This window comes from Procambarus clarkii, chromosome 47 (genome assembly GCF_040958095.1).
Source record: "Procambarus clarkii isolate CNS0578487 chromosome 47, FALCON_Pclarkii_2.0, whole genome shotgun sequence".
Classification (NCBI taxonomy): Eukaryota; Metazoa; Arthropoda; class Malacostraca; order Decapoda; family Cambaridae; genus Procambarus; species Procambarus clarkii.
This window is the reverse complement of record NC_091196.1, coordinates 34,361,038-34,373,877: the sequence shown is the minus strand read 5'-3', so window position 1 is coordinate 34,373,877 and position 12,840 is coordinate 34,361,038. Positions and strand designations below refer to the sequence as shown.

Sequence of the window (12,840 nt, the reverse complement as noted above, 5' to 3'; positions counted from 1 at the left end):
CTCCTCCTCCCTTCCTAGTTTTCCTGTCACGTCTCCAAACTGAATAGCCTCTTGGGAATATGACTTCATTTATTATATTTCCTTCAAGTTTCGTCTGATAATGCGACAATATCTGGGACCCTAAGCTGGATTATATCTTGCAACTCCAAAGTTTTTGATCTCACTCCATCTATGTTGGTATATACAATTTTCAGGAACATGTTCCCTTTTCCTTTGCTCTTTACTCCCCCTTCCACTACTGATCTTGTGGCTTTGTTTTTATGTACCATTTCACCAGCTTTCCAGTCCTTGTCACTTTGTAGAAAAAAGAATTTCTATCTCCATTTAGACGTTTTGCCTCAATTAGGTTCATTTTCAGCTTTTCTCTGTCTTCCTTGGAGAGGTCTTGTCTTATTGACCAAAATTTGCCAATCTCATCACTCTGCAATTTCCTGGCATTTCTAAGCACTTCCATCATGTTTTTTTATTCCATTAAACGTCACCCTTAAGGGGCGGTTCTTGTCTTTCTCATATTTTCCTATTCTTCTAAAATCACTGACATTTTCCTTTAAGCCTTCTCCTAAACCTACTATTTTCTCTATGATTTTCATGTCTTCTGCTGCTCGGTCCACCCTAGATGAAATTTCCTTCTCTAAATATCCAAAAATTATTATGGACTTAGTTCTATCTGCAGTGTTTTGTACTAGTTTACTGTTGGTAACCAGTTCTTTTCTAATTGCTTGCCTAATTTCTGCTTCTTGTTGGTCATTTCTGGTTTTGACTTCGGAACACACTTCTTTGATAGTCTCTTTCTCTTTTACAACTTGAGCATATGTCGCTTTTATTTCTTCTTTATACTTATGTAGTTCTTTATTAACCTCCTCAATGTGAGTTGTCAGTGAAGTTTCCAGTTGGAGATCCTTGCCTAACTCTATATTAGCTCTCAGGCTCCCATGGAGTTGTTCACCATATGAGTCTATTTTCTTGTTTATTACTTCAAAGTCACCACACTTCACTTTCCACACCTCATTTTCTTTCACTTTGTTCCTTGATTTGTTCCTCCTGATTTGTTACCTTGTCTGTTAACCCTTCAATTGTGCATCGCATCATATGATGCTTTGACCGACTTGCAGTAAATTGCGCATCGCATCATATGATGCTTTGGAGTACTACGCAAGATTTAAACGGCCCGCGGATACACGGGGTTCACCACACCTTCATCAGGGCTCTTGTAAACAGAGGGTCCGTCTAATTATCACAAGCTACACAAGCTTCAGAAAGCTTCCTGGCAATATGTTAGTAATGAATAAATATGATATGTTAGGTTAGGCTGACCTAACCTAACCTAACCTAACCTATCCTAACCTATCCTAACCTATCCTAACCTAACCTAACCTAACCTAACTTAACCAAACCAAACCTAACCTAACCTAACTGACGCTTGGATCGTCGACTTGATTTGGCGTCACCAGCTTTTTATTTTCGCCTAATTTCTTTATAAAAAGATACTTTTTCAGATTAAAATTATGTTTTTTCGTGTTGTACATTCAGCACCAACATTATAATGAGTAAATATATCATATTTATTCATTACTAACGTATTGCCAGGAAGCTTTCTGAAGCTTGTGTAGCTTGTGGTAATTAGACGGACCGTAAACAGACCCCATTTTTTTAAAAAATCGTGGGCCAAACTCCAGGGTGTTAGGGGCCTCACTATTGAGTGAGCTACCAAGCCTGACGCACGCAGCATGAGCTCACAGCACTGCTGTTCAGCTTGTGACCACAGCATCGCCTAAAAATGCCATAATATACTTGTTCATGCTATTATGTAGCGATGATATTATTACAGAAGACCCCTGACTGTGATAAAACTGACCAAGGTTCTGATAATAGCAGGATTGTGGTGATATTTGGCGCTGTGCGCCATGGAGGGAGGAGTAATGCTGTGGGAGGGAGGATGGTGGCGTTGTCTTTTGAGTGTGTGTGGCCACCTTTTATTGACTGCACTCACCATACCAGCTTAGTGGTTCGCTATGGTGAACACAAATGTAGATACTTATATATAACGTGTGTATAGTGTGAGATAACAGCGAGAGTAGGAGGTTGGGAGCCGCCATTTTGGTGAGGGTGGAGCGTCGTCTGCAGGACTTATCATGTTGTTTACTGATGACCACGATGGTCTTTGGGCACCATACCAGTTTACTTGTACAAGTATGGTGAATAAAACAGGTAGATATTTAAATATAATGTGTGTATATAGCGTAATAACACCACAAACAGTATTGTTGTAGGAGAAATATTAGTGCGTCTGGCCTTGAGGGCGGCCGCCACCAGCTGACTGTGTGAGTAGCTACGTCTCTCTGCCTTTACTCACCATACAAGCTTAGATGTACAGTTATGGTGAACAAAACATGTAAATACTTGACCAGACCACACACTAGAAGTTGAAGGGACGACGACGTTTCGGTCCGCCCTGGACCATTCTCAAGTCGATTGTGATGAGGACAGGTAGGGACAGGCAATAAATAGGCAAGAGAGAGCTGAGGAGGAAAGTAAGGTGTAGGGGATAGTAGTAATAATGAGAACTGCAGAAGGCCTATTGGCCCATACGAGCCCAAAATGGGCCCATTGGCCCATTTTCTTCGATGCTCTACCTTCCTTCAAACGGCCTTTTCGCGCCTTTGAATCTTCCCTTCTTGCCGCCAAGCGTCGAAAGAACCAGCTCAGGTTTCTTAAAGACTGTCTTGCTGAGCAAGTTCTCCCTCTTTCTTTATTTCACTTTCTCCAGTTCAACACTTCGGGATCTCCTTTCCCTGAACATGCCCGCCTTCTTCTTCAAGAACTTATTCATGCCACCTCCCTGCAAGTTGACGAGGCTATTCTTGCTGTTCGTCAACAGCAACGCTTTCTGTCCTCTTCTCTTCCCAGTGATCTATGCAATATCATTTTTTCCAATTGCATTTGACACTGCTCACGTCTCCTCTTCCCACCACTCCTCCACACTACACAACAAACTTCAACGCCTGATCTCCAACAGTCCTTGGGCCAAATACTCTCTCTCTGACTGTGTTACCAACCTTTCGTCCTACTCTCTTTCTAAGCACCAGCAAGAACTTCTTGGTCTTGGTCTGTCTTTTGCTACTTCCCCTGGCCCACGCTGTGGCTTTGATCTCATCAGTTCCTTTGACAGGTTTGTCAATTCTAACTCTAGTACTCTTTCGGACCTGTCTGCCTTTAGAGGGGCCCTTATCCCCGTTCTTGACAGCTTGTTTTCTAAAAATAACCGCCTTCCTCGTCGCTTCCAGCTTGCCCTTGCCTCCCTAAAATCTAACAATTCTATTCTTATCCTGCCTTCCGACAAAGGCAATTCGGTGGTTGTCCTTGACCGTGAGGACTACCTCCGAAAAGCAGATGTCTTGCTCTCTGATTCTCGCACTTATGCTCCCCTGACTTCTAACCCTTTGGATCGCCTCAAAACTTCCTTTAACCGCAAACTAAGACAGCTCTCTAGTCTTTGCCCTCCTGACTTTGATCTCATTAAACGTTTCCGTGTCATCTGCCCTTCTCTTCCATATTTCTATGGTCTTCCTAAGACTCATAAACCTGGTGTTCCTCTTCGTCCTATCATTTCTTCACGGGGCTCTGTCAGCTATTCTCTTGCCTCCTGGCTCGCTAAAACCCTGACACCTTACCTTGGCACTTTTTCCCCTGCCCACCTTCGTCACTCTCAGGACTTCATGGAAGACTGCGCCTGCAACCCTCTTGTAAGATGCTTAGTCTTGATGTCGACTCTCTGTTCACTAATGTTCCGCTCGATGACGTTCTCTCTTTCCTTAGACAGAAGGCGTCAGAGGGCCTCCTTCCTCTCCCACTTCCCACTGACGTTTTCCTCGATCTCATCAGAATCTGTGTTGAATCTAACTCTTTCTCTTTCAACGGTAAATATTACACTCAAACTTTCGGTGTCGCTATGGGTTTTCCTCTCTCCCCTGTTCTTGCTAATTTCTACATGGAATACAGTATCCACTCAATTTAACGGCCTCTTTTATACCGATCTGAAGGTAATAACGACCGGTTTGGGAGATCGGTATCTGGACCCTCATATACCAGTCTGGTGGTCGATATTACCGAAGGTCGGTATTGAGTTTGTTTTGGCATCGGCGGCCCCTCATGTGGCAACAGGCCACCGACCTCCAAGGCCTTGAGGGAGGGATGGGAGGCAGTGATTGATGGAGGGAGGGAGGGAGTTGGTCAGGAAGGGAGGGAGGGAGTTGGTCAGGAAGGGAGGGAGGGAGTTGGTCAGGGAGGAAGGGAGTTGGTCAGGAAGGGAGGAAGGGAGTTGGTCAGGAAGGGAGGAAAGGAGTTGGTTAGGGAGGGAGGGAGGGCATTGGCGAGGGAGGGAGGGAGTTGGTTAGGGAGGGAGGGAGGGAGTTGGTCAGGGAGGGAGGGAGGGAAGGAGTTGGTCAGGAAGGGAGGGAGGGAGTTGGTCAGGAAGGGAGGGAGAGAGTTGGTCAGGGAGGAAGGGAGTTGGTCAGGAAGGGAGGAAGGGAGTTGGTCAGGAAGGGAGGAAGGGAGTTGGTCAGGAAGGGAGGAAGGGAGTTGGTCAGGAAGGGAGGGAGGGAGTTGGTCAGGAAGGGAGGGAGGGAGTTGGTCAGGAAGGGAGGGAGGGAGTTGGTCAGGAAGGGAGGGAGGGAGTTGGTCAGGAAGGGAGGGAGGGAGTTGGTCAGGAAGGGAGGGAGGGAGTTGGTCAGGGAGGAAGGGAGTTGGTCAGGAAGGGAGGAAGGGAGTTGGTCAGGAAGGGAGGAAAGGAGTTGGTTAGGGAGGGAGGGAGGGCATTGGCGAGGGAGGGAGGGAGTTGGTCAGGGAGGGAGGGAGGGAGGGAGTTGGTCAGGGAGGGAGGGAGGGAAGGAGTTGGTCAGGAAGGGAGGGAGGGAGTTGGTCAGGAAGGGAGGGAGAGAGTTGGTCAGGGAGGAAGGGAGTTGGTCAGGAAGGGAGGAAGGGAGTTGGTCAGGAAGGGAGGAAGGGAGTTGGTCAGGAAGGGAGGAAGGGAGTTGGTCAGGAAGGGAGGGAGGGAGTTGGTCAGGAAGGGAGGAAGGGAGTTGGTCAGGAAGGGAGGGAGTTGGTCAGGAAGGGAGGGAGGGAGTTGGTCAGGAAGGGAGGAAGGGAGTTGGTCAGGAAGGGAGGGAGGGAGTTGGTCAGGAAGGGAGGAAGGGAGTTGGTCAGAAAGGGAGGAAGGGAGTTGGTCAGGAAGGGAGGGAGGGAGTTGGTCAGGAAGGGAGGAAGGGAGTTGGTCAGGAAGGGATGGAGGGAGTTGGTCAGGAAGGGAGGGAGGGAGTTGGTCAGGAAGAGAGGGAGGGAGTTGGTCAGGAAGGGAGGAAGGGAGTTGGTCAGGAAGGGAGGGAGGGAGTTGGTCAGGAAGGGAGGAAGGGAGTTGGTCAGGAAGGGAGGAAGGGAGTTGGTCAGGAAGGGAGGGAGGGAGTTGGTCTGGAAGGGAGGAAGGGAGTTGGTCAGGAAGGGAGGGAGGGAGTTGGTCAGGAAGGGAGGGAGGGAGTTGGTCAGGAAGGGAGGAAGGGAGTTGGTCAGGAAGGGAGGGAGGGAGTTGGTCAGGAAGGGAGGGAGTTGGTCACGGAAGGAGGAAAAACTATTGTGGTGTGTACGGGACTCGCTTAAGCCTAACGAAGGTGGCGTTGGCGGTGTTGCAAGAATTATATTGTTTTCTTATTGCTGTGGAGAGCTAGTTCCGAATATTAATTAAATAACCCTATAATAGATGAACAGTACAGTACAGTATTTGGTTTGCTATTTATTCATTTAAATATTTACAATAAAATAAAATGGGATTTAACAGAACTTACGGCGCATCGTACAGCGTGTCAACACCCACGTGTCTGTCGACACATGTGGAGGGGAGATGGGAAGGCTGGCGTGAGGTGGTGGAGGGTGGGGGGGGGGGGGGTTGACCAGGCAGGAGATCACACGTGTCGTCTGTCTGTGTTCCAGTCTCGCCACTTACCCACCTGTTCTCCCACTTCCCTGCCCACCCACCTGTTTACCCACCTGCCTGCATGCCCACTTACCTACCTTGTTCACCCACTTCCTGCACACCCACTTACCCACCTGTTCACCCACTTCCCTGCCCACCCACCTGCCAATCCATCCACCCACCTGTTCACCCACTTCCCTGCCCACCCACCTGTTCACCCACTTTTCTGCCCACCCACCTGTTCACCCACTTCCCTGCCCACCCACCTGTTTACCCACCTGTTCACTCACTTCCCTGCCCACCCACCTGTTCACCCACTTCCCTGCCCACCCACCTGTTCACCCACTTCCCTACCCACCCACCTGTTCACCCACTTCCCTGCCCACCCACTTCCCTGCCCACCCACCTGTTTACCCATTTCCCTGCCCACCCACCTGTTTACCCACTTGGCTGCACACCCATTTACCCACCTGTTCACCCACCCACCTATTTACCCACTTCCCTGCCCACCCACCTGCCTGCACGCCCACTTACCCACCGGTCAATCCATCCACCCACCTGTTCACCCACCTACCTGCACACCCATCTGCCTGCTTAACCCACCTGTTCACCCACCTACCTGCACACCCATCTGCCTGCTTAACCCACCTGTTCACCCACTTCTCTGCCCACCCACCTGTTTACCCACATGCCTGCATGCCCACTTACCCACCTGTCAATGCACCCACCCACCTATTCACCCACCTGCCTGCTTACCCACTCACCCATTTGCCTGCTCGAACCTGTTCACCCACCAAGCCCATCTACCTGCCATCCACTCATCCAAAACCCACCTGCCTGAACCCACCTATCCCTGCCTGCCCACCCACCCACTTGCCTGCCCACCCACCCACCTGCCTGCCCACCCACTTTCCCTGCCCACCTACCAGCTAGGCAGCTAACCACCCCATGCACCAGCCCCACACACTAATTAGTGTGCCAATTCAAATCATGCGTGTGGTATAAAAATTGTCGGAAATGGTCCCTTTTGGACCCAGAGGTGAAAAAGTACTATTATCCGGAACATGTGATAATCCGGCTGGGGGTCCTTCCCATATAGTCCGGATAGTCGAGTGGAGACAACTACCTGAATGTTACTTGAAAAATTACCGACATCTTATCTTCGGAAATACCAGAACTCCGGAAATAACGACCAGGGTACAGCCCCATATAGGCCGTTAAATTGAGTGGATACTACTTCGAAACTGTTCTTCTTCCTTCTATTGATTCTCATCCCTCTGTCTTCTAATTCCCTCCTTCCTTTTCTTGATGTTCATGTTCACAGCTCTGTGTCTGGGTTCTCTTTCTCTGTCTACCGTAAACCCATGCATAGTGGCATGTACATTCACTTCTTTTCCTACCATCCTCCTTCTGTTAAGAAAAGTGTCCTCGTCTCTCTCTTCCTCCGCACTCTACGCATCAGCGACCCTCAGTTTCTTGATTCTGAAATTGCCTTTATCTACAAATCATTCTCTCGCCTTGGTTATCCTTTGCATTTCATCAACTGTGCCTACTCTCAAGCTAAACGAAATTTCTTTCATCCTAAACCTGCTTCCAACACTAGTAGCACTGTACTATGCCTTCCCTTCATATCTGAACTCAAAACTTTTACCAATACCTTTCGTCCTCTTGACATTAAACTCGCCTTTCGACAAACTAATACACTTCGTAGTAATCTAGTTCACACTGCTCCTCCTGCTTCTAACGCTGCTGGTGTCTACTCTATTTCCTGTTCATCTTGTCCTCTCCAATACTTTGGCGAAACTGGCCGTACACTGAATGACAGACTTAAAGAACACAAGAGAAGTGTTAAGTCTGCAGACACTAACAATACTCTCTTCTGCCATGTGAGGGATTCTAATCATCCCATTGATTGGTCTTCCTCCAAAATAATCTTTCCTGCCTCTACTCTACACAGACGCCGTCTTGTAGAATCGGCTCTTATACACAATGTACCCAACATGAACTTGAGTCCTGGCTTTGTTGCTGTGGACTCTTCCCTTTCACAGTATATACTCAAATGCTCTAATCTTTCTAACAAACGTGACTTAACATAAGCTTACCCCTTCCATTTATCTTTCTTTTTCTTTTTCTTTTTTTCTCTTTCCTTTTCTTTCTCTCTTCTCCCTTTTTCTATGCATTGTCTTCTCCTATGCTCCCTTGCTATCCTCTTCTTATTCCTATTACTATCTCCTTCGGTAGTTATAATAGGAGCTGCCTCGTATGGGCCAATAGGCCTTCTGCAGTTCTCATTATTACTACTATCCCCTACACCTTACTTTCCTCCTCAGCTCTCTCTTGCCTATTTATTGCCTGTCCCTACCTGTCCTCATCACAATCGACTTGAGAATGGTCCAGGGCGGACCGAAACGTCGTCGTCCCTTCAACTTCTAGTGTGTGGTCTGGTCAACATGCTTCAGCCACGTTATTGTGACTCATCGCCTGCATGTAAATACTTATATATAACGGCTGTATATAAAAGCAAAAACAGTATGGTGGGTGGAGAATGGTGGCAAGGCAGGTGAGGTGAGGTGAGGGAGGGAGTGGCAGCCAGTGGCAGCCAGTCACTGCCTGCCACTGCCACTGCCACTCAGCATACCAACTTAGTGGTTTGTCATGGTGAACAAAACATGCAGATACTTATATATAACCTGTGTATATAGTGTAATAACCGACAAAGTATTTGTTCACTGTTTGATGAACATAATTGAATCAACAATATGCACACCATGTTTTTGAGTACAGCGATGGTTCACTCATTTTATTATATAAATATATCACACTACACACTATTGAATAATATTACAGCAAAAAAACTACGAAAAATCAATCAGAGACATTGAAATAATTAGGTAATTATCTATTTGTGGAAACTCTGGCCTGACAGCTGGCGATCAACAGACCGCCTGGGACGCACGCTCAGTCAGCGCCTGATTTTTGTCACACTTCCCCGCCCTATAGTGGGCAATATATGCCACTTACGATTTTTTTATTATTTTTCCCGTGATCAGTGAACACAAATTAACAGGTTAGGAAGAAAAAATAATTTTTTTTTTTTTTTTTTGGTATGCGCCTGTGGGTGTCAAATGGTATATAGCTATGCGCCATTTAAGGGTTAATGCAGTAATAATCTTACCTTGCTGAAGCATACTCCCTTTGTCCTCCATTGAAGCTACATTGACCTCTTCCCATTTAAGCACTTTTTCTTCATACTTCTTTTGCATATCCTCAATTATCTCTAACCTGCCTAGAACACCTCCTTTCCCTTTCCCTCCTAAATCTTGGGGCGAGAATCCTTTGAAACAATCATCTGTTGGTGTGTCTACATTTCCAGTGGTGGTGGCGGCGGCCATCTTTGATTTTGTACTAGAACCAAAACAAACTTTTCCACTCAGCTATTTTCACTTACTTTCACTTGTTCATTGTATTTTATTTGCTTTTACACTTCCCGAGAGAGAGCCGGTCGGCCGAGCGGACAGCACGCTGGACTTGTGATCCTGTAGTCCTGGGTTCGATCCCAGGCACCGGCAAGAAACAATGGGCAGAGCTTCTTTCACCCTGTGCCCCTGTTACCTAGCAGTAAAATAGGTACCTAAGTAGTCAGCTGTCACGGGCTGCTTCCTGGGGGTGGAGGCCTGGTCGAGGACCGGGCCGCGGGGACTCGAGAAAGCCCCGAAATCATCTAAAGATAACCTAACCTAAAGAAGATTCCCTGAACCTTTATGTAACCTGAGACACCACTGTAGCCCTCAACCTGTTCCCAATACTTAGGTAATTCGATATTTCCAGGAGCTTGCTGCAGTGTGACTCCTGCCTCCTCCAGCTCACAGTGCAGACCAAAAGATCACAGGTGTGGGAGTGGGGGGGGGGGGGTTGTAGCATAATATCAGTCCTATAGCTCCAGGGAGCCTCTGGGACTTAACCAGAAAATGGCATTTCATTACATTCAGTGCTGGCTTTTTTAAACATTTTCCTTTTGTTGAATTTTCCTGTATTCATTTCAGTGCTCTCTTATATTAGTGAATGTGATTAAATACCACAGCTAACAGCTTGTTTTATTATCAGGTTTTGGGATGTGGAATTTCCATCTATATGATCTCACCGAAGATGGCAGGGATGACTGCAGTGCTGATTCCAATAATTATTGGCACGGGAACTGCTCTAGGAAATCTTCTTCGTGCTATCTCACGGGAAGCGCAACATCAGGCAAGGATAATATTTATCTTAAAGATTTAGAGTGAAACCCTTCTTATCCATCTTTAACCCTTAACATGCTAGGGGTATAATATCCTTTGTTCCCCACAGGCGCATGTAATTTTGAAAAAAAAAAAAATAATTTTTTCTTCCTAACCTGTTGATTTGTGGTCACTGATCACGGGAAAAATAATAAAAAAATCATAAGTGGCATATATTGCCCGCTATAGGGCGGGGAAGTCTGGCAAAAAACAGGCGCTGACTCAGCATGCGTCCCAGGCGGTCTGTTGATCGCCAGCTGTCAGGCCGGAGTTGCCACAAAGAGATAATTACCTAATTATTTCAATGTCTCCGATTGATTTTTGATAGTTTTTTTGCTGTAATATTATTCAATAGTGTTTAGTTTGATATATTTATATAATAAAATGAGTGAATCATCACTGTACTCAAAAATATGATGTGCATATTGTTGATTCAATTATGTTCATCAATCAGTGAACAAATACTTTGTCGGTTATTACACTATAAGCACAGGTTATATATAAATATCTGCATGTTTTGTTCACCATAACGAACCACTAAGTAGCTATTATGAGTCAAAAAGTAGCGAGGAGTGACCGCCATATACCAGCCAGCCACTCAAGCCCTCCCTCAAGTCATCTGACTCACCCACATTCTCCTCCCACAATACTGTTTTTGCTTTTATTCACTATATACAGACGTTATATATAAGTATTTACATTTGTGTTCACCATAACGAACCACTAAGTTGGCATATGTACTCACTAGAAAGAAGACGAGAGAGATATCAAATAATATACACCTGGAAGATACTGGAGGGCCAAGTACCAAATCTACACAGTAAAATAACAACGTACTGGAGTGAACGATATGGAAGAAAATGCAGAATAGAACCAGTGAAGAGCAGAGGTGCCATAGGCACAATCAGAGAACACTGTATAAACATCAGAGGTCCGCGGTTGTTCAACGTCCTCCCAGCAAGCATAAGAAATATTGCCGGAACAACCATGGACATCTTCAAGAGGAAACTAGATTTATTCCTCCAAGGAGTGCCGGACCAACCGGGCTGTGGTGGGTATGTGGGCCTGCGGGCCGCTCCAAGCAACAGCCTGGTGGACCAAACTCTCACAAGTCAAGCCTGGCCTCGGGCCGGGCTTGGGGAGTAGAACAACTCCCAGAACCCCATCAACCAGGTATCAACCAGGCATGCTGAGCGGCAGTGCCATTGGCAGCCCACCACTGGTTGCTACTTCCTCCCTCCCTCAAGTCACCTGACTCACCCACATTCTCCTCCCACAATACTGTTTTTGCTTTTATTCACTATATACAGACGCTATATATAAGTATCTACATTCGTGTTCACCATAACGAGCCACTAAGTTGGTATGCTGAGTGGCAGTTGCAGTGACAGGCAGTGGCATCCCGCCACTGGCTGCCACTCCCTCCCTCCCTCACCTCACCTGACTTGCCACCATTCTCCACCCACCATACTGTTTTTGCTTTTATATACAGACGTTATATATAAGTATTTACATGTTTTGTTCACCATAACTGTACATCTAAGCTTGTATGGTGAGTAAAGGCACAAAGACGTAGGACCTCTCACAGTCAGCTGATGGCTGCCGCCCTCAAGGCCAGACATACTAATATTTCTCCTCCAACAATACTGTTTGTGGTGTTATTATGCTATATACACACATTATATATAAATATCTAACTGTTTTATTCACCATACTTGTACAAGTAAACTGGTATGGTGCCCAAAGACCATCGTGGTGTCCAGTAAACAACACCGTCGTCTGCACAGTGGCGTCGTGCAGACGACGCCACCGCCCTCACCAAAATGGCGGCTCCCAACCTTCTCTTCTTGCTGTTTATACCCTCTATACACATGTTATATATAAATATCTACATTTGTGTTCACCATAGCGAACCACTAAGCTGGTATGGTGAGTGCAGTCAGTAAAAGGTGGCCACACACAGTCAGAAGACATCGCCACCACCCTCCCTCCCACAGCATTACTCCTCCCTCCGTGGCGCACAGCGCTAAATATCACCACAATCCTGCTATTATCAGAACCCTGGTCAGTTTTATCACAGTCAGGGGTCTTCTGTAATAATATCATCGCTACATAATAGCATGAACAAATATATTATGGCATTTTTAGGCGATGCTGTGGTCACAAGCTGAACAGCAGTGTTGTTAGCTCATGCTGTGTGCGTCAGGCTTGGTTGCTCACTCAATACTGAGGCCCCTAACACCCAGGAGTTTGGCCCACGATTTTTTTTTTAAAATGGCATCTGTTTACAAGAGCCCTGATGAAGGTGTGGTGAACCCCGTGTATTCGCAGGCCATTTAAATCTTGCGTAGTACTCCAACACGTCATATGACGTGATGCGCAGTTGACTGGAACAACTTCCAACACGTCATATGACGTGATGGAAGGGTTAAACACTGTGCTGCACTGAGTTTATTGTAATTACCTAAGTGTAATTACCTAAGTGTAGTTACAGGATGAGAGCTACGCTCGTGGTGTCCCGTCTTCCCAGCACTCTTTGTCATATAACGCTTTGAAACTACTTACGGTCTTGGCCTCCACCACCTTCTCACTTAACTTGTTCCA

General features: G+C 46.5%; 1 protein-coding gene across 10 annotated transcripts in view; it reads left to right on the top strand.

The window, feature by feature from the left end:
- The window catches only part of LOC123762901 (mitochondrial potassium channel ATP-binding subunit), an 848,556-nt gene that overhangs the window by 421,245 nt on the left and 414,471 nt on the right, over positions 1-12,840 (top strand). For all 10 annotated transcript variants that reach the window (XM_069302215.1, XM_069302213.1, XM_069302219.1 and 7 more), the window contains one exon: positions 10,067-10,207. In XM_069302215.1, the coding sequence (XP_069158316.1) occupies positions 10,067-10,207 (141 nt within the window). The remainder of the gene's footprint in view (positions 1-10,066; positions 10,208-12,840) is intronic.